This window comes from Nansenia antarctica, assembly GCF_963989245.1.
Source record: "Nansenia antarctica genome assembly, chromosome: 15".
Classification (NCBI taxonomy): Eukaryota; Metazoa; Chordata; class Actinopteri; order Argentiniformes; family Microstomatidae; genus Nansenia; species Nansenia antarctica.
The window spans coordinates 21,406,344-21,431,491 of record NC_137685.1 but is presented as its reverse complement, the minus strand read 5'-3'; the positions used below and the strand labels follow the sequence as shown (position 1 = coordinate 21,431,491).

General features: G+C 45.9%; 1 protein-coding gene across 1 annotated transcript; it reads right to left on the bottom strand.

Moving 5' to 3' along the window:
• Nucleotides 1-1,994: 1,994 nt before the first annotated feature.
• rbm6 (RNA binding motif protein 6) lies at nt 1,995-18,179 on the bottom strand (the record flags this gene model as incomplete). Its single annotated transcript, XM_080546080.1, has 22 exons — nt 1,995-2,366; nt 2,645-2,699; nt 2,837-2,961; nt 3,562-3,636; nt 3,840-4,064; nt 4,399-4,467; nt 4,834-4,986; nt 5,524-5,907; nt 6,062-6,159; nt 6,679-6,808; nt 7,006-7,070; nt 8,154-8,208; nt 8,338-8,407; nt 8,516-8,616; nt 9,207-9,364; nt 9,750-10,071; nt 10,637-10,711; nt 13,288-13,361; nt 15,376-15,445; nt 15,613-15,702; nt 15,876-17,550; nt 18,133-18,179. The coding sequence occupies 22 exons, from the start codon at nt 18,177-18,179 to the stop codon at nt 2,274-2,276; spliced, it is 4,209 nt and encodes a 1,402-aa protein (XP_080402206.1). The 3' UTR covers nt 1,995-2,273.
• Between the last annotated feature and the right edge of the window lie 6,969 nt (nt 18,180-25,148).

The following is a 25,148-nucleotide window of genomic DNA, read 5'->3' as shown; positions in this document are numbered from 1 at the left end:
TTAAGCCTAATCCTAGATTTTAAAAGCCATCTTCAAATGGAGGTTTTCTATTGGAAATGCGATTTATTCCAGAACTATCTGTTCTGTTAAGGAAAACTGCCCCATTAAGTTTACACAGCAGGTCCCCGGGACTCTAAACAGTCCTCTTTACTCAGCCTAACCCACAGAAACAAGTTGACGGAAATGTTTTTTTCATTCCTACGATGATTTAACCTCATAGGAGCCAACGGACCCCCATGTGGATCCGAAGTGATATAAAGAGTTTACCTCGATCAATTCTCTTCATCGATATCACATTTTTTTCACAACTTTGCATGCTATACGATGCCACCAATTTGTTTCCGAGACGGTAAACACGGCCTAAGTCACATCCAGTTTTCTCCAACTGGAGAATGTGTCATGTCCGGTTTCAACGCCGAATTTCCATACCATTGGTCGGCCAACCCCAAAAAATAAAACAAATAATAAGAAATCTGATACATGAGAAAGGTCAAAGGTGGTGCCAAAATATCTCCAAATGGCCTAAACATATAGGTGTCCGCCTAAACATACCTGTACTAAAACAGGTACAAAGTTGCATTTGCTCACATTACTAGCATCAACTTTGGCACAAGTACTAATAAGACCCTGGAGTACTGATTCCTAGATGATTTGGGCTTCGTTATCAGGTTTCCAAGGTGATATCCACTGTAAAAGCTGTTGTTTTTTTAGGCGGAGACTGAATTTGAGATGTTTTATAATGTTCTAGCTCTATTTGCTCTGACACAGTAACATAGATTTTGATTCTGACACTTCTACAGCCACCCCACAGGTGTTAGCTATCATTTGATAACAATATCATTATGAAGGCCCTTGTGATTGTGGAGATATTCTATATTCACTGTGGGCATGTCATTTCGAGCAGAAAACCAGAAAAATGAGGTGGATAAGATCTGGGACCAGAACATGTTTTGCCAGATATGCCACCTTGATGCTGTTCCTGCTATAGAAGACCATCTAAGGCATCAAGACTAATTCGGTCGTCACGCGTGACGTTTAGCAATTTCCGGGTGCAAATAAAAAAATTCCCTGCACCAGAGTACCAGTGTACTAAAGCGGTAGAATGACAGTTCAATCGTTTTTTTTAGACTCAGATCTATTCATACAAGGGACACAGCACTGCAGCATCTCGAAGAGAGAGCGCCTCAGGCAACGTTGGACCCGGAAACAGTATTATCGCCTGGTCGATACGTCACAACTTAATAACCAAATAAGCGTGGAGAGATGAACATGTAGAAGTAGTAGTTTGTAAGCATCCGAGCCTGGTCTTATACTGTATCTTAGGAGGTATCTTATGTTGCTCAAGGTATTCTTTCTCACAAACGTTGTTCAAGCATCAAACAGATAATGATGTATTGTCTATGAGCAACCCCATGGAAAGTGCCGTCCGTATAAACCGTGGTTCAGGTTTTGTGACGGTAAAAACCCATAAAGAACTCTGCTGCCACCCAGTGGAGATGTGTGGACACACTGACTGCACGGGTTCCTCACATTTCCAGGAGGGTTGGAGTTACATCCTTTAAAACAAATAAACCACAGACTTCCAAGAACAGAAGATCATTTATCAATTTTTACTTAAAGACGTGTACAACATAACAGAGTATAAAGAAAGCAAACATGTAAAAACTCAAAAGTGTTAAAACGAATCATAAGTGTTTTGCTGGAGGCGACTTGGTACGAGGATTCTACTGCAGGCTTGGCTGGATAGCTGCCATGAAACTAAAACATACAGTAGGGCCAAACACAACACATGGCAAAACAAAACATCTACCTCACTTAATGGATTGATTAACACAGTACAAAGACAGCGGGGGGTCTCTGGAGCAGCTGTCAGCACGCCATTGATTCTCCCTCCCTCCCTCCCTCCCTCCTTTCCGCATTGATCATTTCAATTCAACATCAACTCACTATCTCTCCAGGATTAGACAGTATGACTGTCTGTAAATTGGGGGAGAATCTCCTAACATAGAGATCACTGTAGCAGCTCTACAGTCAGTACATGTCGGGGGGGGGCTCGAGTGGGCTACGGCCGTATTACGTTGCTGGTACGTAGAAGTGGGGAACCACAGGAGACAGGAAGTGAGCTCAGGCCCTAACGGGGGGAGGGGGAGGGAGCGTGGCAGGGAGTGTGGCGTCCCACCGACGCCCCGCCCCGGCACGTAACAAACAAACGGAGATGTGGGCCGATCAAGTCACGAGGCCGGGCAGGATCTGCATTTTCACAGGAAGTGAGGTTAGTCCAGCTCTTTGAAGCGGGCGAACATGGCCTTACGGACTGCTTGTTTGTAGGTGGCGTGGTTCCAGACCACTGGCTCCTTCTTCTTCCTCTGTGGAAAAGGAGAGGAGGAAGGGAAAAGGCAAAGGGTTAAAAAATAAGAAAAGAAATAATAATAATCCTGAGCATAAAAAGTAGTTTACCGCACTGACTAGGTAGAACAGTAATGCTTTACACCAGGGGAGGCTCAGGGAGGGAGAAATAGGCAGACGGGCTCATGGTAATGCATGGAATGGAATAAGGAATGGTATCAGACACCTGTGTGATTGCGTTCCATGCATTACAAAGAGCCCGTCCACCTATTTCTCCCTCCACTGCTTTACTACTTACTGGTTCGACTGGCTCAGAGCCGAGGCCCGGTCTGTCGCTGCCCTTATGCATGTCCCTAAAGAGAAACAACGTGTGTTAACGCATGAATACGAAACGCTCTGTCGCAACAAAGCAACAAAATGGCCGACATCTTCAAACATTATTCCACTTCCAGCAACCTCCGGAACCCGTGAACTCCCAGGGTACACCTACCTCGAGCCGCCGGCCCAAGAGTTCTGGTGCTGTTGGTGGTGTTGGTGATGTTGCTGTTGGTGGTGTTGTTGGTGATGTTTACGTTTCTTTATTTCCGGGGAGCCGTTGGACTCCTTGGCACTGAGCTGTGGGAGGAATTTCACACATTAATACATCTTTTTTTTTCTAAGTAATTTTTTCTGAGTGGGGCAGTCCCACTCATATTTTAATTTTTATTGTGACAGAGACAGTAGAGATTTGACAGGAAGGATGGGTGTGAGAGAGAGAGAGAAGGGATGACATGCAGGATATGTCCGCTGCCGGAATCGAACCAGGAACCGAAATCGGAGACTGGGCTCATTGTAATGCGAGAAGGAATGGTATCAAAGACACACGCGTGTTTAATGCAAGTCCAGAGACCATTCCATGCATTACAATGAGCCTGTTACCCTAACCTTCCATGTTCATAACATTCACTGCACTCAGACTTCAGTGAAGCAGTGCGGGTCAGAGAAAGACAAGAGGTTGCTTTCCCAGCCTCCCAAAGGCTCCTGGTGTTGGCCTGTCTTGGATTTGGTTATTTGCCATATTACATTTCAAACTCACTATTCACGTCTCACCTCGACATTCTTTTTCTGAAGTATTCATAACCGTTGCGCTGCTTTATGCCCTGAATGTAAATGTAAAACGCTTTACCAATTCAAATGTGTTTGTGTGGAGGAGAGCAGAAACAAGTCTTCACGTACCTCTTTCTCCTGGTTCTCCAAAGCCTCCAACTCCTTCTTCGACCTTTTGATCTTGAGGTGGATCTCCATATTTTGCTTTCAAATAAACAATGAAACAATGAATAAGACAATGAATGTTATAGACAAGCAAACCTGAACTGGTTCCTTCAGGATCTCTGTCTACAACTGTGCGCATGGGCATCAAGAATTAGGTTGCAATTGTAATTACTGTACAACTGTACGGAACAACAATGATGTTAAGGAAGTACATTTGACTGATTGATTAACTGATCCGGTACCTTGTGGAGGTCCGAGAGCTGCTGGTGGCGGACCAGCGCGTCCTTGTTGGGGAACTGCCTCCTGCACAGCAGACAGGCCATCTTCTTCCAGTCCGTCAGCTTGTCCTCCTTCTCCTCCGCCAGGGTCCTGGGGGCGCGGAGGGGCTCGTGCTTCTCCTCCTCTTCCTCGTCGCTGCCCGTCGCAGCGTAGTCTGAGGCCAGCAGACCCAGAGAACCCATGGCCGACTGGAGAGGCAGAGCAGAGAAGGTCCAAATAAACATTCTGGATTATGTGGCTCAGTTGGTAGAGAATGGTGCTGACGACGCTTAGGTTGTGGGTTCGATTCCCGCTGGGGGATACTGAAAAATGTATGGGCTCACTGCAATCTATTCATGTATCGTTGCCGTTTTGCACATATTTGAAATAAACATCTCAATCAATCAAATCAATCAATCAATCTAAGTCGCTTTGTATAAAAAGCATCAGCTAAATGGCATAGGTTATTCTTATGATCACAACGGCCTCTTAGTTTAGTGAAGGAGAAGAGAGCGTTCAAGGCGTTGTGGTGTGAGACCTCACCTTGGAGCCCTTCTCCTTCTTGCCAACAGGCAGCATGGGCTTCTTGAAGAGTTCGTCACCGGCCGAACCCTGGATGGACACAGACATTAGATGTCACAATGTTGTCATGTTAGCCTTTACAATGTTGACTAGGCCAGACTTCCACTGTCCCTTCTAATCTCAAGTGAAGAGTTTATTGGTAATAGTATTTACCAGTTAAATGGTCATAATAATACATTAAACTTATATAGTGCTTTTCTAAGGACCCAAAGATGGTTTACTAAAAAGAACGGCACAGAGAAAAAAAAAAGAAGAAAAAAACCAAACCCCTGAATACAAATAACATAGAGAATAACATAACATATTAATAAATTCAGGAATGCAGAAAAACAAAACATGTATTAGTACAAAACAAAAAGCTGTGTGCTTGCACAGGTTACCAGCGAGACGTCTCACCTTCCTCTCGAAGATGGTGAAGGCTGCGTCGGCCGCCTTGGAGGTCTTCCTGTCGTCGAACCCTCCGGGGGACTTCAGAACCGGAGACGGGGCCCGGACGCTCTCCTTCTGCCGGTTCTGGATCTTGGCCCAGCGCTCCATGTCCTTCATGATCTGAGACAGAGACACAGGAGGTGAGTTCAACATTCAGGGTTCCACATTAACGCTGGCCTGCTGGCCCGGAGCAAGTCAAACATTTGCAGATGGCGCAGACGCCAGACCAGACCAGATCGTGGAGTGAAGATATTATTAAAGCGTACGCGGTGCAACGGGTGATCGACAGGCTTTAATAATATCTTCACTCCACGATCATCTAGTCTGGTCTGGCGCCTGCGCCGTCTGTTGTTCTTCCTGTTCACCGTTAAACATATCCAGGATCCAGCAGCGTCGTCGGGCTCGCGCAATCAAACCCGGTGAATGTTTTACTTGCTCCGGGCAAGCGTTAATGTCGAACCCTGACATTACATAATTTTAAAAAAATTCTGAGTGGGGCAGTCCCACTCATATTTTTCCATTTATTGACAGATACAGTAGAGATTTAGACAGGAAGGATGGGTGAGAGAGAGGAGGGATGACATGCAGGACGTTATGAAATAACGGTCCGAGGAGACTTCCTCGTACACAAACAGACACGCTCGTAGAACAGCTCACCTTGAAAGCAGCGAGGCTTCTGGGTTTCTCCTCCTTGTCCTTGTCTTTGTCTTTCTTGTCCATGTGAAAGCCGCCGTCGTCCTCCTCCTCTCTCCTCTCCTGAGAGGGGTTGGGGTCGGTGGCGGGGTTGGAGAGAGAGGCGGGGTCGGGGGGAGCGTTGTAGGCCAGGGCGGGGGTGGGGGGAGGCTGGGGGTCCGAAGGTTTTTTCATATCCAGTGGAGCGTCGGCTGCGGGGTTGGCCAGTATGGCCTGGACGTCGGGGGCCATGGTGGGGGGCTGGGCCTGGGGGGTCTGCGTCTCCGTGCCGTGGCCCGGCACTGGGATGTAGGTCTTTGACGCGTCGTCCCAGTACAGGTACTGCTGGGTCTCCGCATTATAGAAATACTGTGGGGCACAAACGTGCACGTTTACACACACAGGCGCACACACACACGAGACACGCAGGGTAAAAGTGAGCGGCGTGAACGACGTCGTGATTATGACGTCAGAAACATGTTCGTCGATCGTCCGACATTCCCGTTTGACCTCTGATCCTCACCCTGGAGCCGGGGTCGTAGTACAGGGTCGTCTGAGGGTCGTAGTAGAACCCGGAGGTGGCGTCGTAAAGGTAGTTGGTCATGTCTGGAGTTTCAGAAGCTGGGAAAAAGGACAGAACAAGAGTCATTACAACAGCCTGAACGTGTGAGTGAGGACATGTCCGTGTGTGTTTGGAGTTCTTCACAGATGTTCAGTTCCTCAGGGCTCTCTAACTAAGATAGTGATGGATCGCATTATAAAAAACAACTTGTGATTATTCGTGTCAACATTTTTCACGTCACTAAAAACACGTCGCTAAAACGCTGAATTAAGCGAGGAACATAATAATGCTTTCACTTTTAACAACAATGTTGTCGGCGATCAAATAGCTACTCTATCATGACTTGTTATCTTTCATTTATGTTATTATCTTTGGAAATGTATGTTTGATTTGCTCAGAAATCTTGACACATAGTCAACATGGTGGCACAGCACCACTGAAATATGGCCTTTCATTCACTGAGCATGTGACATCACATATCAATATATATAACAAATGTATTTGATTTATTTAAACAGAAATACTTCTATTAGGCTGTTGTGGGGTTGTGGTGTTATGGTGTTATGGTGTTCTCTTACCGTAGCTGTAGGCTTCGGAGCCGTCGCCGGGGGCTGGCAGTGTTGCCAAGCCTGCGGCAGCTGCAGATACGTGGGGACCAAGGGCCTGGAAGGAGGGGTCCACTGGAGGGGTCTCGCCGTAGCCCACCCCCTGGAATACACACAGGAGGCAAGGCGTTAGGTACCTGTGTGTTTCATTATGACATTCCCGGCCTGTTCTAACAATGAGACTGAGCTGTTCTATATATCGAAACTTTTTTGGATCCCGTTAACAATGTTTGCTAACGTTAACATTACGATTTTTTGTGTGAAGAAGAGTTTTAGATTTGTCTGATGGTGGCAGGTCACCTGGGTGAGGCTCGGGTTCAGATGTGGGTCTGGACCCCCAGGCATGGATCCAGGTATCAGGTCACCTAGGACAAAGACAGACACAGGGTTTCTACACGTTCCATTTCAACAGACTTTTTCCCAGACAGAACTTTCCAGACTGCTGAGATGATTGGTGGGTTTCCGCACATGTGTAACTGCTTCATGATGACCTCTGTCAAACATGAGATAGCTTCGTACGGCTACAATGTAAATCTGTGTAAATGGCTGGAACACAATTCAATATATTTAAAAAGCTATTGACACAGATTTGCGTTGCAGCATTTCGTAGCTATTTCATATTTGACAGACAGGCAGTTACACATGAATATGGCATAGGTCTGGAATCACAGATGTCAGATTTTTTTTTGCTTTTTCTTACTTTTTCCAGGTCTGGAAATTGTCAATATTTTATCCCATACTTTTCCAGACAGCGTAGGAACCGTGAAGACAAATGACTTGTCAGGTTCCTAGATTACATGATGACTAAAGCTGCGTGCACACAGGGCCATTGTCATCGTCGTTCTGGCGCAACCTGTTGGGATGGACTTGACGTACTTCAACGTGCGATGCAGACGCAACAACTCTACTCGTGTTGCTAGCGAAGTTTCCCACAGAAGTGGGGAAAAAATGTCAGATCAGATATATAAACGGGTTATTTTGATAAACTGGACACATTTTGTGAATATATATGGTTACTTTCTCGCCTGAAAACATAAAAACTTCATAAAATGACATTAACACCAACGCCAAATTACAGATTTTAGCCAATGGCGGCCAAAATGTAGGATTTAAAATCTGAGGCGAGAGCTCCGGGCAAGAAACTACTTCCGGTTTACTTCCGGATCCAACGCAACGCAAAAAGCTGAAATTTTTTGACTGATTGCCGCACCCTGACGGTCAAGAAACGCAATGCAGAGCAAGGCAACTGATCAACGCAACGGGCCCATTGAGATGAATGACTTCCGGTGCAACGCAATGGCCCTGTGTGCACGCAGCTTAAGGCACGATCAACAAACATCGTGCAGACAGAGTAAGTGTGATGTCATAGTACAGACCGTGGAGGGCACAAAATGTGAGGGAAAAATGGGACTTAAAACAAGGATGCTGGCTGAGGAGAAAGGTCTTACCTTGCATGGCACCTGGAGCGCCCCCCTGTGGTGGTTGAGAATAGTACTGCTGCTGCTGAGATAAGTAAACAAATCTAAGTTAGGTTTTTACTATTATAATTATTATTATTTTCTTATACATACTAATGCACTAAACTACAATACACTAATTCATGAGAATAAAACAGCATATGACATCACCTACCTCGAGCATACTGGCCTCAGGCGGGTACCCCAGGAGAGAAGTGTTTGACTTATCAAATTCTCTTCTATAGCTAGGAGACAAAGAAAAAAGACAAGACACATTATCAGTGATCAACTCAGGGTTTCTTAAGACTAGAAAGCACTGATTTACATAAAACCATGAGTGAAACTGGACTCACTTTTGATTCTTCAGTGGCTTGGCCACCTCTGCGTATACCCTGACCCCGTCGATGGAGAGAGGCCTGGGCTTGGTCAGCAGCTCCACCAGACGGGTCACTTGCTAGAATAGAAGGCCGTGAAGGACGCCATGAGATCACACAGAAACACATCTATTTCCTAGTGTTCAAAAAAACGAGTTTGTTGACACCACTTTATAAAATAAGGGAGACAGACGCTTAGCATGCTAATGAAGTGAGTGGCAGGGGTAATAGACCTGGGCTATTGTGTATTAGCATGCTAATGAAGGGAGTGGCAGGGGTAATAAACCTGGGCTAATGTGTATTAATTAGCATGCTAATGAAGGGAGTGGCAGGGGTAACAGACCTGGGCTAACGTGTATTAGCATGCTAATGAAGGGAGTGGCAGGTGTAATAGACCTGGGCTAACGTGTATTAGCATGCTAATGAAGGGAGAGGCAGGGGTAATAGACTTGGGCTAACGTGTATTAGCATGCTAATGAAGGGAGTGGCAGGGGTAATAGACCTGGGCTAACATGTATTAGCATGCTAATGAAGGGAGAGGCAGGTGTAATAGACTTGGGCTAATGTGTATTAGCATGCTAATGAAGGGAGTGGCAGGTGTAATAGACTTGGGCTAATGTGTATTAGCATGCTAATGTGTATTAGCATGCTAATGTGTACTCTGTGTTACCTCGTGGGAGTCCATGTCGACGAAGCAGAAGCATTTAGCCCCGGGGGGCTTGCCCCTGACCAGGCGCACGTTCCTCTCATCCAGGTAGGCGAAGGGGTCCAGGGCTTTGAGGATGGTCTCCACGGTCGTGGTGGGCTTGACATTCTTTATTATCATGGCTGCAGGGCGAGAGAGAGAGAGAGAGAGAGAGAACAAACACACTGTTTTTTACCCTGGACTGAATAAATCCACTACCCCAGAATATCTTAAATCCACTCCACCCTATACGCTGGTCCTCGGCTCTTCCAGGGTCTATGGTTCGGTGTTAGAATGTCACAATGTCACAATGTATTGCATTGTATTCATTGTTTACATTGGTCAGTGTTGTTCATTCAGCATTCGGCATTCTGCGACGTTCGTCTAGGTTAAACAGTGCTATACACATACATTCGATTGACTGACTGACTGGACTTGACGCTGTCACTTTATTCCCGTCACACCAATCTCCTGCTCCGTCTGCCCGCTCCTGGATCCTGGACTAGAGCCCCCCCCCGGCACACTCACTCTTGCTCTCCTTGAAGATGGGGTCTGTCTGATGCGGCCCGTGGCGCTGGGGGTTGCGGCTGGCCCAGGACTCGGCCTGCTGCTCGGCTTCCTGCTGGCGGAGCTGCTGGTCCACCTGCTGCTGCCAGGCCTCGGGGGTGAGGTCTGAGCTCCGCTGCCACGACTGAGGCCCCCCCTGAGCGAGGGGCTCCACGGGGCCCGCGGGGTCCTTGGTCTGGGGGTCGTCCTGCACTGGGGGTCGTCCGGTCTTGTCCTTCGCCAGTAGCTCGGCTGGGCTGGGCAGAAGGGGCTCCTGGGGTGGGGGGCCCTTATGACCTGGCTCCTGATGCATGGCAGGAAGGAAGACAAGTTATTTAGTGGTGGTCGTCTCAAACCAGAAGGAGTACAGGGGGCGGTGCTTACTGACTTTTTGGTTGGGGGGGGGGGGGGGCTGGTTCTAAATCAACAGCAATCCAGAGATCCAAGGCTATTCATAAAACATTCGGGGCTATAGTCCCGGATGCCCAGTCCTAACAACGCCATTGGTGGCCCCGCCAAAGCCTGGTACACACAAAGATTTTCTAAATCGTAACACATTTTTTATCTGAGAGGCCCCACACATGAAGCTAAAAAATCATGGATTGAACAGTTTTTTGTTTGTTTTGTTTTTTAAGTTATTTTAAGGGTTTAGGGTAAAAAATTACAATAAGAAGAAAATAAGAAGAAAATAAAATCTTTGCGTGTGTACCAGGCATAAGTTCACAGCGTGATTCTTTGGGGGAGAATCCCGGAACGGAATGAAGAACAGCATCAAACACGGGTTTGATTCCATTCCATGCGTTATAATGAGCGCATCCTCCGATGACCACCTCCGCCAGCCTCCCCTGCTCGACAGCTCCGATACTCACTTGAGCTTCCTTGGCGCTCCTGTCAGGCTGGACGTATCTCATCAGGGCCGTTTTAGTGCCAACCTTCAGGGATCCCTGAAAAACAGGAAGAGGGTTAAGCCACCTTCAGACTGACCTTCGCTTCCTGGTCAACCATGACACTTACATCTATAATGTTCTTAGAGACAAGACAAGACTCCCATCATGCACTGTGGCAGGTTTAGTTCTCCTCGGTGGGGAGAGTCACATGGGCGGCCACTTATGGTTCTGAGGAGTGTGTGGAACCCAGATGGACCACTGCTTAGGGTTCCCTTTGTGAGATATTTCGTCCATGCAATTGTGTTAGTGTTTGCAAGGAAGTGGAAATTCACCCTATCGTTCTCATCACCAAATGAGAAAATCATTTAAAATGATTTAACTAAAATAAAATAGTCAACTAAAAATGATTGCATAAGTGGATAACTTGCAGAAGTGCTTAAGTATTCTATTGAGATGTGTTTGTGAATTGCGTATCTTATCATAGAAAGCGTAAACACAGAAAATAAAAACCCATAACTGACTGTGCAGGGCGGATTCACATTTAGAAATGTCAATGCTAAATTGATTGTGCTTGCAACTAGTGTGCTTTAACTAAATCTCCCTAAATGTTGCCATTTTAGCAGACGCTTTTAATCGAAAGCGACTTACAATTACGAATTACAGGGACATTCCCCCTGGAGGAACTGAGGGCTAAGTGCCTTACCCAAGGGCACACTAGTAATGGTGTGGTTTCAGGCGGGATTTGAACTCACAACCTTCCGATCACAAGTCCAACTCACTATCCACTAGACCACCACTACCCCTGTCTAAAGCAAAGCAAACGTCACTGACCAGGCATGCAAGCTGGTGGTCTCAAGTTTAAATGTTGAACATGCAAATTAAGTAGTTTTTCACTAAAATGGGGACCTAGAGTTGTATTTATAATCACTGCTGCCATTTCCAAAAGAGTCTAATACCATGAATGGGATTCGCTAAACCAAAGCACCACATGGAAGGTACTGTATTCTAGCACTTTACCCATCAACAACGGCAACATGTTTCTAGGTACAAGCATCTACATGAAAGACTGAAGTAACCATTTCACCATTATATATCTAATCAATACAAGCCATCAAAAGAAACACATGACCATAGGTGTTTGAGAATGAGAAAGACTCCTGTGATATCGGTACCAGATTTTAGCCGACACCAGCTTTTCCGTCATCACCATTTCAAGAAACTATACTAGTGCAACCAAATGGCATTGACATTTGCAACTACTAGTGCTAAAACCCCCAACACTGTAGGAAGCAGGTACTCTGCGGCGAAGCCACCCCAACAGGATAAGCAGAGGGGCGTCACACAAGAAACACTGTGAGCCAAGAACAGATGGGTCAAGAGAAAGATAACTGGTGTCAATTGGGCTTAAAGTGGTTGACATAAGTGGATCTGATGTAAGAGTTCGTCAATTTCAGAGCTGCTGCAGACAGCTACAGCGGCTGCAGGGCTCTCCAGTCTTACACAAAGATAAAGGGAGTTGAATAGGTCTTTATCACCCGTTTGTCGAGAACGGAATCCCATCCTCAAGTTGGTAAGCGCCCAAAGACGACACAAAGTCTTGTGTATGTAAGTACCCCACAGAAAGATGAACAAGAGCTGGGGTAAAGTAGGCATCAAGATCACTCAAGGTATTGGCAAGTAGGAATGTATCGTGTGTACGAAAGATCAGAGCACACGTAAGAAACTGAACAGGTTTTCAATATTGCCAGAGGGACTGAAACAAAGGTATGTTGGCCTTTTCCCTGAAAAGGTCAAAAGGTCAAAAAAACAAGCACAAGGAAAACACAACGTGACTGATTAGTGCACGAGGATGTAGTCAAACAATATCTAAGACCCTCACTCAAAAGGCAGGTTTGAGGTATAGATGTGAGAAAGAAAACAATAACATAGTAATCTCACTTGTAGGCTAGCTCAAAAATGTCTGCCTTACCTTTAAGCACACAACCCATTTTCAACACCAGGTATACAATTTTACTTGAAGTGCCGTATCTTTGCAAAATGAAATATCGGAAGCTTAATTGTTCACATAACATCTGAACTGAGCAAAGGTCTAGTGAGAAAAGCAAGTTAGGACTAAGACAAACTCTTAACTGTGGGGAATTTTCGATCAAAGAAAAAAACACTTAAGACTTCAGAGTAGTTAGAATACAATGGGGACAGTCCTTTCAGGTCAACAATTTCCTACCACCTTAAACTTAAAATCAGAGAATGTTTTCAGGACCTTTCTGACATAAAACCCGATCGACACTGTCTACAAACGTCTTAATGAAGACCTTCGTCGAATTGAGAAATTAGGATATTCTTTCCTGTTCGTAACCAGCTAACAGGACAACGGCCTCGCTGTGGTTTTTTAGTCTACACACAACCTAAAGCAAAGTGGGAATTAGATTCTGCCTTTTTATTTTCGCAGAAGAAATCTCTCCCACCCCCCCCCCCCCCCCCCCCAACCAACACATGCCCATTATATGATAACCAACCCTGCCCAGCCCCTAGCTCTCCCTTCCCATGCCCCGTCTAACTGCCTGCCCACCCCCCAGCCCGACCCCTTCATCCTGCCCGGAGACAGCCTTTGTAGAGAGACGAGGATGGGCCACCTGGTTGGATTCCATGAAGTGGACAGCATCCTCGAGGTTTAAAAACTCCACATAGGCCGTATCGAAGCTGTAACCTGGGGACAGCATTTGAAATACAGATGGATTTGCGTTAGTCAATGCCAGTCAGGGACAGTCAAAAAAGAAAAAGGCAGTGGTTCATGAGCACATCGAGAGATAACATTTTGTGGTTGTGTTACATTTCACTCAGCGAATACAGTGGGGAAAAGTCTGATCGTTATCCAAAAATCGTTAATTCGGATACTTATGCCAACATCTCCATACCTTCACAGCACAACATACAGTACCTACTAGGGGTGTAAATCACCAGCTTCATCACGATACGATATTATATCGATTTGTTTGTATGACGATACAATGTTTGACGATATCACAATGTCAGTCACGATACGATTTCGATTCGATTCAAGATCGATATGACGATATGATCGATATGACGCGATATCATATGCCAATCTAACAATTATCAATTGTAATATGTGGTAATTAACATACAGCTCATTAACATACACACACACACACACACACACACACACACATGTTCAGAGAGACATCCAGTCACACACGCACACACACACACACACACGTCCAGCAGGTCTGATATTGGTCTGACTGGATTCGCCTCGAAGAGTAGATGTTAAAAAATATCTTTGGTGTCCAAAACGGTCAATGTATTCGCCCATTAGACTCCCGTTAGACGCACTCTCATTAGACGCACTCACACAAGCCGAACATTTCCGAAGATCACCGGAGATTGCCGAACGCGAGAGGAGGAGGAGCCGAGAAGTGGAGCCGAGCCAGTAGACAGTCACACACGGTGAATGCGAACTCATTGCGAACGCGAGTATGTTCACTTCCCTGGTTCAGAGAGATGTTCCAAAATATATATTAAAAGGGATACTTACTGTCTCTCATCAAAAATGAAAAACATTCGTATCTTTTTCAAGTCTCTCTCTCTCTCTCTGCGCGCATAAGATGACGATATAGATCGATATTTTTACATTGCGTCGATGTAATCAGATCGTTAGTCAATGAATCGATGCATCGATGTATCGTTACACCCCTAGTACCTACATTGCATCATTTACATGTGTTGTGTCCCTGGTCTTTGAGTTGGAATTGTAGTGCTGGAGTTAAGCTTGAATCAACACGATATTCCAGATTCATAACTTCCCATGTCTGCCCAAATTGGAAAAACCAATGTAACAGCCTATTTTACATGAGATATCTACCATTATCTTGCTGCAGTTAAATATAAAAATAAAAACCTATTTTCCCTCAGAATAAACCTGCTATATCAAAACTTTAAATCAGTCAGTAAAAGAAATGATCACTCAAAGCCTCTCATGGACTCAAAAATGCAAGTAAGATGATCTTGAATACCCGTGATCATACCCTTTTCAGCTGATAAACACAGATCCAGATTAAACGTGTTCAACGAATTAGGCCTAGTGTCATGGTCATTGCCTTTTGACAAACGTAATTCCATTGACATAGGTAGGCATTTCAACAGACAATAGAAAGGACAGTTGGTGCTGTTTTACAATCAACAAACTGAAGAAAAGCGTTCGGTCTAAGCTGAACAACGATCAGAGAAACCTCAAGAACCTGAAGTCTCGGCCGAGCACTTAGAGAGCGTTATGCATGGTCAGACTTGCTCCCTACATTCTCAGGTAATGAGTAGTTTGTTTCACCAAAAATAGAAAAACAGTGACACAGGGAAACAAATGACTGAACAAATTTAAGAAATGCTTTGCCACAAGAACATCTGTGACTCTGATAGTCAAATGTCACTGTCAAAGGCTGCAGGTGAGGGTGAAAGCTCCTTAAACTGTTGAGAGTGCTCCTATATCATCAGACATTGAAAAAAGGCTAATCAATGGCTAAAAACTCAGCTCTGTTGAACTGATGGGCGACTGCACCAGGATCAAGAACATCTGGAGCAACAAAGGAAACGTTTTTAAAGAGTATGAGCGTAGTGGTTCGGACAAACGGAATAGCGAAACAGTTCGTAAGACATTTGGGCTATCGTTAGCCCGGAGCAGATCCACACGGGGACTTCTGTCTCACCTGGCACCACGTTCTTTATCTTCATACCCTGCATCGGGACGCCGTCACGGACCGCAAAGGCACCGAGGATCTGCAAGAGTGTGAAATAATACTGAAATATTCGGGTCCATGTCTAATATTATTTAAAAAATGATCTAAACCAATAAACCACACAGATATAAAAAAAAAACTGTGTTCAAGAATTTAGGGTAAGAATGAATCCTAACTCGTGTGATGTTTATTTACAATGATTTGTACCTGCTCCATCGTGGCGGTCTTGGGAATTCCAGTAATGCAGATCGTATGGGAAACCTTGTCTTTCACAGTTGCACTCCGGTAATCTTGGTCCTTTTGTTAATAGTTATCATTCAAATAACAGTTAACACATTAAAGACATTGTAAAAACAATATAGAATATTTCGGGTAAGAGGACAAAAATATGTACAGCTTTGGTTAGGAATCTCAGAAACAAATCGAGATTTTATTAGGTTACGAATTAGTGAGACTAAAGCGTTATTCACCTGGGACCCAGAGTCGGTGAACTTGGGAGGCGGGACTTGTTTGGTTTCCTTCAGAGCTTTCTCTGCTCCTGGCAGGTCCTCGTGTTTGTAGTCAAACACCCTCGTTTGTCCTGAGTTTGTCCTGTAGTCGATGTCCCTGTAGTCCTGGTCCCTCTGCTGTTCTCTGCTGTTGCTCTGGAAGTCCGGCCCCGTGCCCGGCCCCAGCTTCCCCCCCTCAGGTCCCTGTTGAACCGGCACGTCCTTCGGCCCTTTGAAGCGAGCGTGATCCATTAGCCCCTGGCCGACCGGAGGCGGCGGATTCTTCTCCAGGAGATACGCGGGTCTGTCGCCTAGGATCGGTGGATTCTGATTTTGCTTGGGATCCCTGTCCCAGCGCTTGCTGTCGTTCTCTCTGTTCTGGGGGGTTAACAGAGGGTTCATGGGTGGAAACGGAGGGTCCTGGGGACCCTTGCGGCCCATACCCGGTGGTAGATTCATCCCGACGAAGGGAATGGTCTGGGGATTTTTTTCCCAGTTCTGAGAACCTGGAGGTTCTCTGTCTCGGCGAGGGAAACCAAAGGGTCCGCCTTCTTTCCCTGGGAACTCTGGGGGTGGTCTGTCCCTGTTGCCCTCTGCTAGGCCACCCTCCCGGCCCATTACTGGAGGGAATCTCTGCCCCGGAGGGCCTACGTCTCTAGGGAAAGGGGGAATACCTCTACCCATAGGGGGTGGAAAAGGCTCCCTCTGGCTCTCCCTCTGGCTCTCCCTCTTGCTACGGTTCCTCCACTCCTCTGCGAGTGACACCTCATCGTCGCCTCGGAAATCCATTGGCAAGTCGTCCGGAAATTCTCGCTCTCTGAGGGTGCCTTCGTCTGTGGCCGACGCCTTGGGTTTGCTTGCGCCACTAAGATCAGGAGGGTTGTTGGGCCTTCCCCTGGCGTCCATCGGAGCACCGTCGTCATCCCCAAATCTTAGGGGAGATCGATCCCTACCCCTGAATTCAGAGGGGTGGTTCCTGAAGTCCATATCCGACTCAAATCTACCTCTCGGGTTCGACGGCGGAGCTCCCCTTCTGTCGACGTCCATCATCCCTCTCTCTCGCGGAGGCATATCCATATTAAACCCATCAATGTCGTCCGTGCCCATCGGAGGTCTGTCCCTCTCACGCATGTCTCTGAACCCCTCGTTTCTCCCCATCGGGTCCATGGGGAATCCTCGTCTCGAGTCCATGTTGGGATTGTTGAACCCTGGCATATCGTTGCGATACATGTCCCTGTCTCTCATTCCCATGAACCTGTCATTCGGTTCTCGGAGATCCCGCGGAGATCCCTGCATGCCCCTCCCTCCTCTCATGTCTACATTGTGCCTGCCCTGCCCCATGAAACCTGCGGAGGCTGCGTTTATCAGCTTGTCTCTGATGGCGATCTCATAGTGCCTTCTGAGGGTGAAGTCTGTCTCTTCCCCAGGTCTCAGTAAATCTCGGGGCGGTTCTCTACCTCGTATGTCATGTGGCTCCATATTGTCATGGCCCCCCCTCATATTCGGCGGACCGTCTAACCTTCTCATGTCCATGGGGGGTCGATCCTGAGGCCTGGGACCCATAGACCCCATAGGCCCCATGTTCATCCCATCTCTAGCCCTGAAATCAGGCATGGGGCCGTCTCTGCCCCCAAACATCTCTCCACGATTGTCCCCACTGGAACAAAAACGGGAGCATTCATACGTTACGGGTTGAACAGCTGTCGGGATGTAAAAACTGACAATAAACACATTCATAATGAGGAAAATGTTGTGACACAACCATAGGTGCAGGCCTAGTTCAAGACAAGTATTTTAAACCTCATTCAGACCGAGTGAAACATCAAATTGTGTTGATGACCGAGTGTGTAAGTAACTTCACAATCAATACAATACAAAATAAGTATGTGCCTCCATTTTAGTCAAAGGGTCACTCTTCAGTCTGTGATCAACAGTACAACACCATTGTATTGGCCTGGTGTTACACAGTAACAGTACATACTTACGCCTACATTGTAATAGCTTTCTAATACTATAGAAATGCTGAAGAAATTCCTAATTCAGTGGTTTACGTTCACACAAGTGGAAGCACAAACCCCAACTCCATACCATGTAGCCTCACAGATGACACAGTACGCTACAGAATGTTGTTATTGCAGTAATTACACCGTTAATACACAGGTATGAATAATATTTTACAAAAAAAAATAACTTGGTTAAATGTCTCCCAATTCATACTGCCATGATCCCCACTGCTTACCGAAATGGGGGTCCCCCCCGGGGTCCTTGCCTGGGCCCATCCCACATCTTCGTCAAGCTCCAAACACCAACTTATCTGGCAGAGTTAAAATTATGAAATGAATGACAGTTATAACCAAATGCCAGACAGTAACATCTCACAGGGATAGGCATAAGTACGCATAGGGATATTGCTCCCATGGCAACCAATATTGGTCTTTATAAGGGTGTGTGTGTGTGTGTGTGTGTGTGTATAATAAGGTCACCTGATTCTAATAATAGTGCTCTAACATTGATAATTGATCGGACAGATAAGATTACAGCTAGATGAGATGGGACAAAAACACACTGCAGTCATAATAATAGGCTACAATCACGTAATACAATCCCCTGGTCTGCATGTATTAGCAATGGTCTCTGCACACCACCATCACATAGCTCTGCCTGGGCGTCCGTGCGGCTTCCTAGAGACGAACCTTCCCGCTCACTTACAGCTAGAATAATGATCATTATAATGATCATTATTCTAATAAATAGCTAACTAACCATAGGCACGTTACAATATTGAAATGCCATTGACTGCCACTCACATTGAACTGTAAACATAGAGACTGGTTAGCTTTCTTTCTTCATTGGGTGAGCTTAGAATGATAAGGTTCTATCTCCGTTTAGAATGATAAGGTTCTATCTCCGTTTAGAATGATAAGGTTCTATCTCCGTTTAGAATGAGAAGGTTCTATCTCCGTTTAGAATGATACGGTTCTATCTCCGTTTAGAATGATACGGTTCTATCTCCGTTTAGAATGATAAGGTTCTATCTCCGTTTAGAATGAGAAGGTTCTATCTCCGTTTAGAATGAGAAGGTTCTATCTCCGTTTAGAATGATAAGGTTCTATCTCCGTTTAGAATGATAAGGTTCTATCTCCGTTTAGAATGAGAAGGTTCTATCTCCGTTTAGAATGATAAGGTTCTATCTCCGTTTAGAATGAGAAGGTTCTATCTCCGTTTAGAATGAGAAGGTTCTATCTCCGTTTAGGGCAGTTCAGAGATATTGAGCGTCAGAGTTTTTACATTATGTTTTGTGAGATAATTATGATTCCATTATGATTTGATCAATTACTAACTCAAAAATGTCAACATTTTTAAAAAAATAACACCACACAGGCATTAATAATCACCTAATGGATCAGATTATGTAAAAAAAACTAAAATGTGACCAAAAATGGAGATAGAACCTTATAATTCTAACGTCAATGCCTCACTGGCCTGGCAACCATTACAGCAAGATAGCCACGGTAGCATCTACGTTTCGGCTATTTTCAAGCCGAGAGAGCTACTAATAACGGCTAGCTACCATTCTCCCTCCTCCTCTGACATTGAGATACATTCCTTCACTATAAGTAAACGTTGATATAGTCTGTAAGTTATTGTAACATATCACCGTATTAATATATAGATATTCCCCGGGTTGATGACTCACCTTGATGTTTCTTTAACAGGCTAGCAATCAATTCTTCACTGAATCCGAAAAGATGGAGACAGGAAGTCAGAAATGTAAGATTTTCCCGGGGTGTTTCTTTTTGCATGGGAGTTGTAGTTCAGTTGAACTCCATCTAGGTATCAACTCCCTACTACAGTCAAGTGGTCTATGGAGTTAATCTTGAGCCTAATTAAATCAAAAGCAAACAAATATTTTAATTTAGCAAAAGAAAGTTGAGCTTTGTAAACAAATGTTTTGGAGTTGAGAACCCAAAAAAATATTAAACATTTTGCAAATCTATGTTTTTGCTTACAAAGTGGATTTTTTTTCTCACAAAATATTTCTTTGCTTTTGATTTAATTAGGCTCAAGAATAACTCCATAGTATGTGGTCGACCCTGTAATGTTTAGACCACCTACTGCCACCCGGTGGTAGACTCGATATACTGTCAAGAGTCAAGACCCGGTCATGCGCAGTCCGGAGTCAGTGAATGCATATGCTGTAATGCGTGCACATCGAATAACTAAAGAGTCCAATTGATATCCAGTGTGTGTCTCATCATTTATACATTATATTCTTGCTACACGTCAGAATATCACAATGGCGACGAGGATTCAAAGTGGAAACGCCACCAGTGTCGATTTTTGAAGGAGGAAGAAGAAGAATCCGTCCGGAAAAGTCGAAGTGAGTAGTTAGCTAGCAAGAAGCTAAGCTAAGCTACCCAGGCTAACGCTAGTATCATGCAGTCGGCATTTTCGGGCCACATGGCCATACAGCCATTCGACACAGAAACCGATCCCAGTTCGCTTGGAACGCGATGGAACAAATGGATCAACCGATTTGAAAATTACACCGTAGCCACAAACATTACTCAAGAAATAAGGAAAAGGGCACTGCTGCTTCACTTAGCTGGAGAGAGAGTCCATGATATCTACGACACGCTGGCTGACGACAGTGATGACTATGAAAACACAAAGACGAAGCTCCACGGATATTTCTCACCGAAAAAGAACACACACTACCTTGTGTACAAGTTCAGACAAGCCATACAGCTTCCCGGTGAGTCTTTAGACACATTTCATACCAGACTGAGGATGCTAGCTAAAGATTGTGAATTTGCAGATGCAGACAGAGAAATAGTCGCGCAAATAATACAGAGCTGTACCTCATCACGGCTGCGCAGGAGAGCGCTCAGAGAGCCAAACATGACTTTGACTAATATGTTAGACCTAGGGAGAATGTTAGAGATCTCTGAACAACAGGCAGAAAGCATAGAAGAGAAGGCTGTCACCGCAATCAATGCACTGCATCTCAAGGGCGCCAAACAGCAACATGCAGCATACAGGCACAAAGAGAAGAGCTTGCAATGTAGAAACTGTGGAGGAAACTATCCACACGAGGGTGACTGTCCAGCCAGAGGGAAGGACTGCAGGGCCTGTGGAAAGCCTAACCACTATGCCAAACACTGCCGTGGTCAGAAATTTGCACATCAAAGCCAAGAGGAAGACACAGCTCACTACAAGCAGCGGAGCACTAAGAAAGTGAACCAGGTGACAGCATGCTCCGAGACCAAATCAAGAGACTCATCAAGTGGAGACGAAAGGTATGTGTATGTAATCAACAGCACAAGTATACAGCAACCCCAGACCAACATCAAGCTGAATGGTGTCAGTGTTAAAATACTGATTGATTCAGGAGCAGCTGTCAACATAATTAATGAAGATGTGTTAAACACACTTGACCCAAAGCCTATGCTCAGCACAGCCATGATCAAAATATTTCCATATGGGTCCAACAACGCTCTACCTATCATTGGTAAATTTGCATGCAAAGTACAGGCTACTAACAAGCGGACAGAGAGTGTGTTCTACGTTCTCAGAGGCGACGCCGGACAATCTCTGCTCAGCTACGCAACTGCCAGTGAACTAGGGCTGATCCAGATCATCAATATGGTGAACACGCCGCCAGTGATGCCACCCAGTGGGCGTACTGTCGCAGATGAGCTCGTGCAGAGCTACCCAGAGCTTTTCACCGGAATCGGAAAGCTGAAAGACGTCCAGGTGAAACTGCATATAGACCCCGACATCCAACCGACGTGCCAGCCGCACAGACGGGTCCCTTTCCATGTCCGTCAGAAGGTCGAGGCGGAGCTTCAGAAGCTGGAGAACGACGGTATCATTGAAACTATATCTGGACCAACACCCTGGGTTTCCCCGATCGTCACACCACCGAAGCCAAAAGACCCTGATAAAGTCCGAATCTGCGTTGATATGCGTCAGGCGAACACAGCAATTCAGCGAGAACGACATATCACCCCAACAATGGACGATGTAATACACGAGCTGAACGGTGCCAAGGTATTCTCGAAGTTGGACCTCACAGCAGGCTACCACCAGCTCGAGCTGCATCCAGAGAGTCGTTACATCACAACGTTCACAACACACCTCGGGCTAAGAAGATACAAACGCCTGAACTTCGGTATATCATCCGCCGCTGAAGTGTTCCAGAACGCCATCTGCCAGACGCTGCAAGGTATACCGGGCGTGAAGAACCTCAGCGATGACATCATCATCTATGGCGTCTCTCAGGAAGCACACGACGACACTCTGAGAGCAGTGTTTAAAAGACTGAAAGACAGTGGTTTGACACTCAATCGCAACAAATGCGAATTCAACAAGCAGCGCCTTGAATTCTTTGGGTTCATTTTTTCTGCCGACGGGATTTCTGCAGATCCAAAGAAGGTGTCAGCCATTCACGACGCCAGCGACCCCAAAGATCCAGGTGAGATCAGAAGTCTTCTGGGCATGGCCAACTACTGCGCCAGGTTCATAAAGGACTACTCAACCATCACTGCACCGCTCCGTGGGCTCACGAAGAAGGACGCTCCGTGGCAGTGGGGCAGTGATCAAGCTACGGCACTCCAGACGCTCAAGGACAGCCTGACGAGCGACACAACAATGTCATATTTCGATCCCAGGAAGGAGACGGAGCTCATTGTTGATGGAAGTCCGGTGGGGCTAGGCGCCATCCTCTGTCAGAAAGGAGGAGGGGGAGAGAAGCGCATCATAGCCTACGCCAGCCGCGCACTCAGTGATGTAGAAACGAGATACTCGCAAACAGAACGTGAGGCCCTAGCCATCATCTGGAGCTGCGAACATTTTCACCTGTATCTGTATGGACATCCATTCACCATGGTAACCGACCACAAACCATTGGAGATGATATGGAATAACCCGAGATCAAAACAACCTGCACGGATCGAGAGATGGGGCCTCAGACTACAGCCGTACAACTTCAGAGTGGAATATAGAAAAGGAGCTGACAATCCAGCTGACTACATGTCTAGACACCCTCTCCCGGTACAGTCGTCACAGAACACAAGAGCATCCAAGGTTGCAGAGGAGTACGTTAACTTCGTAGCACTTCAAGCAACACCCAAGGCGATGACACTACAAGAGATACAGCGAGAGACATTGAAAGACACACTCCTGCAACAGGTCAGTGCACACATCAGAAATGACTCATGGCGTTTAATCACAGACCGCTCACCAGGTGCTGCTGCACTGAAACCATACAAGCTCGTCAGTGATGAACTCACAGTGTCCACAGGTAACGACATCATACTGCGAGGCACCAGGATTGTCATACCTGCAGCTCTACAGCAGAGGGCGCTGCAGATTGCTCATGAAAGCCACCAGGGCGTAGCTAAGACAAAGGCCCTACTCAGAGAAAAGGTATGGTTCCCTACCATAGACCAACAGGTAGAGACCATCACCAAGACCTGCCTCCCATGTCAAGTGAACACTCCAGTTACCCGGACCGAACCACTCAAAATGTCTGAGCTGCCAGACGCACCATGGCACAGTGTTAGTGCTGACTTTTATGGCCCACTCCCATCGGGAGAATATCTGTTAGTTATAGTCGATGACTACACACGATACCCAATTGTTGAGCCAATTCGATCTACCTCAGCAAACACAGTCATACCAGTCATGGACAAAGTCTTCTCCATGTTTGGAATCCCAAGAATTGTTAAGACTGACAACGGACCTCCTTTCAACAGCAACCAGTTCGCTGAGTTTGCCAACTACCTAGGGTTCAAGCACAGGAAGATAACACCTCTATGGCCACAAGCTAATGCCACAGCTGAGAGATTCATGCGCACCGTCGGGAAAGTACTCAGAATCGCCCAGATGCAGAGGATGCCATGGAAACAACAGCTGCACGTCTTCCTGCGTGAGTACAGGTCCACTCCCCACAGCACGACGAACACGTCACCTGCCGAGTTACTATTCCAACGGAAGATGACCACCAAGCTACCCTCAGCAGACACAATCACCATCCCTGCTGACGAAGAGATACGCAGAATCGACAGAGAGGCCAAGGCAAAGATGAAAGCTCTCTCAGATGCTCGACGACACGCTACGCCTTCTGACATCAAGCCAGGAGACACCGTCCTGTGTCGTCAACCAAAACAGAACAAGCTTACTACGCCTTACAACGCAGAGCCGCTCACAGTAATCGATGTCAAAGGTTCCATGATAACAGCTGGAAGAAGTGGTTACACCACCACTAGGAACAGTTCATTCTTTAAGAAGATTGTCCGAGACAACCCAGACACTCTAATGGACTTAAGTTCAGAGGTCAGTGAGGAAGTAGGCCCAGCTACGCCTCCACCCGCACCTCCGCCGAGGTATCCAGTTAGGGAGAACAGACAACCTCCCGCATACCTGCGTGACTTCGATTAAAGAGCAGGAGTACCAAAGGACTGTTAACATGTTCTTCCGAGTTAACAATGTTCCAAGTTAATGGACTGTTTGAATGTTATGCACTTTATCATTTATTTAAAAAAAAGGAGTGATGTAATGTTTAGACCACCTACTGCCACCCGGTGGTAGACTCGATATACTGTCAAGAGTCAAGACCCGGTCATGCGCAGTCCGGAGTCAGTGAATGCATATGCTGTAATGCGTGCACATCGAATAACTAAAGAGTCCAATTGATATCCAGTGTGTGTCTCATCATTTATACATTATATTCTTGCTACACGTCAGAATATCACAGACCCTATAATTGATTCAGGCGCTTACATTGTCAATGTTTTGTATTGTTCATATAGCAATCTGTTCCTAGATCTGCGATAGAAATAACTCTCTAGGCTGCAGTAGTAGTTTTTTTTCTGTTTTTTTTTAAAAGGTTGGACAGGTGATAACAGTAGCTACTTCCAGGTTTCACTTGAAGATTAAACATACTTTGACTTTGAGGATATCAGTGCATATCAGTTGCAAAAAGGTGCAACGCCATTCTCCCATGTGCAGCACCCATAAATAGAACAGAGATCGCACACTTGAATGCACACCACGACCGACCTGTTATTGCTTTTTAATTCCCTCAGGGAACGAACGGAATTAAAACGCAATAACAGGTCGGTCGTGGTGTGCATTCAAGTGTGCGATCTCTGTTCTATTTATGGGTGCTGCACATGGCTTTGCACCTTTCCTTTTTTGCACTCCCTCTCTCTCATTAGTCATGTCATTATTAAACGTAATGTGTGGACA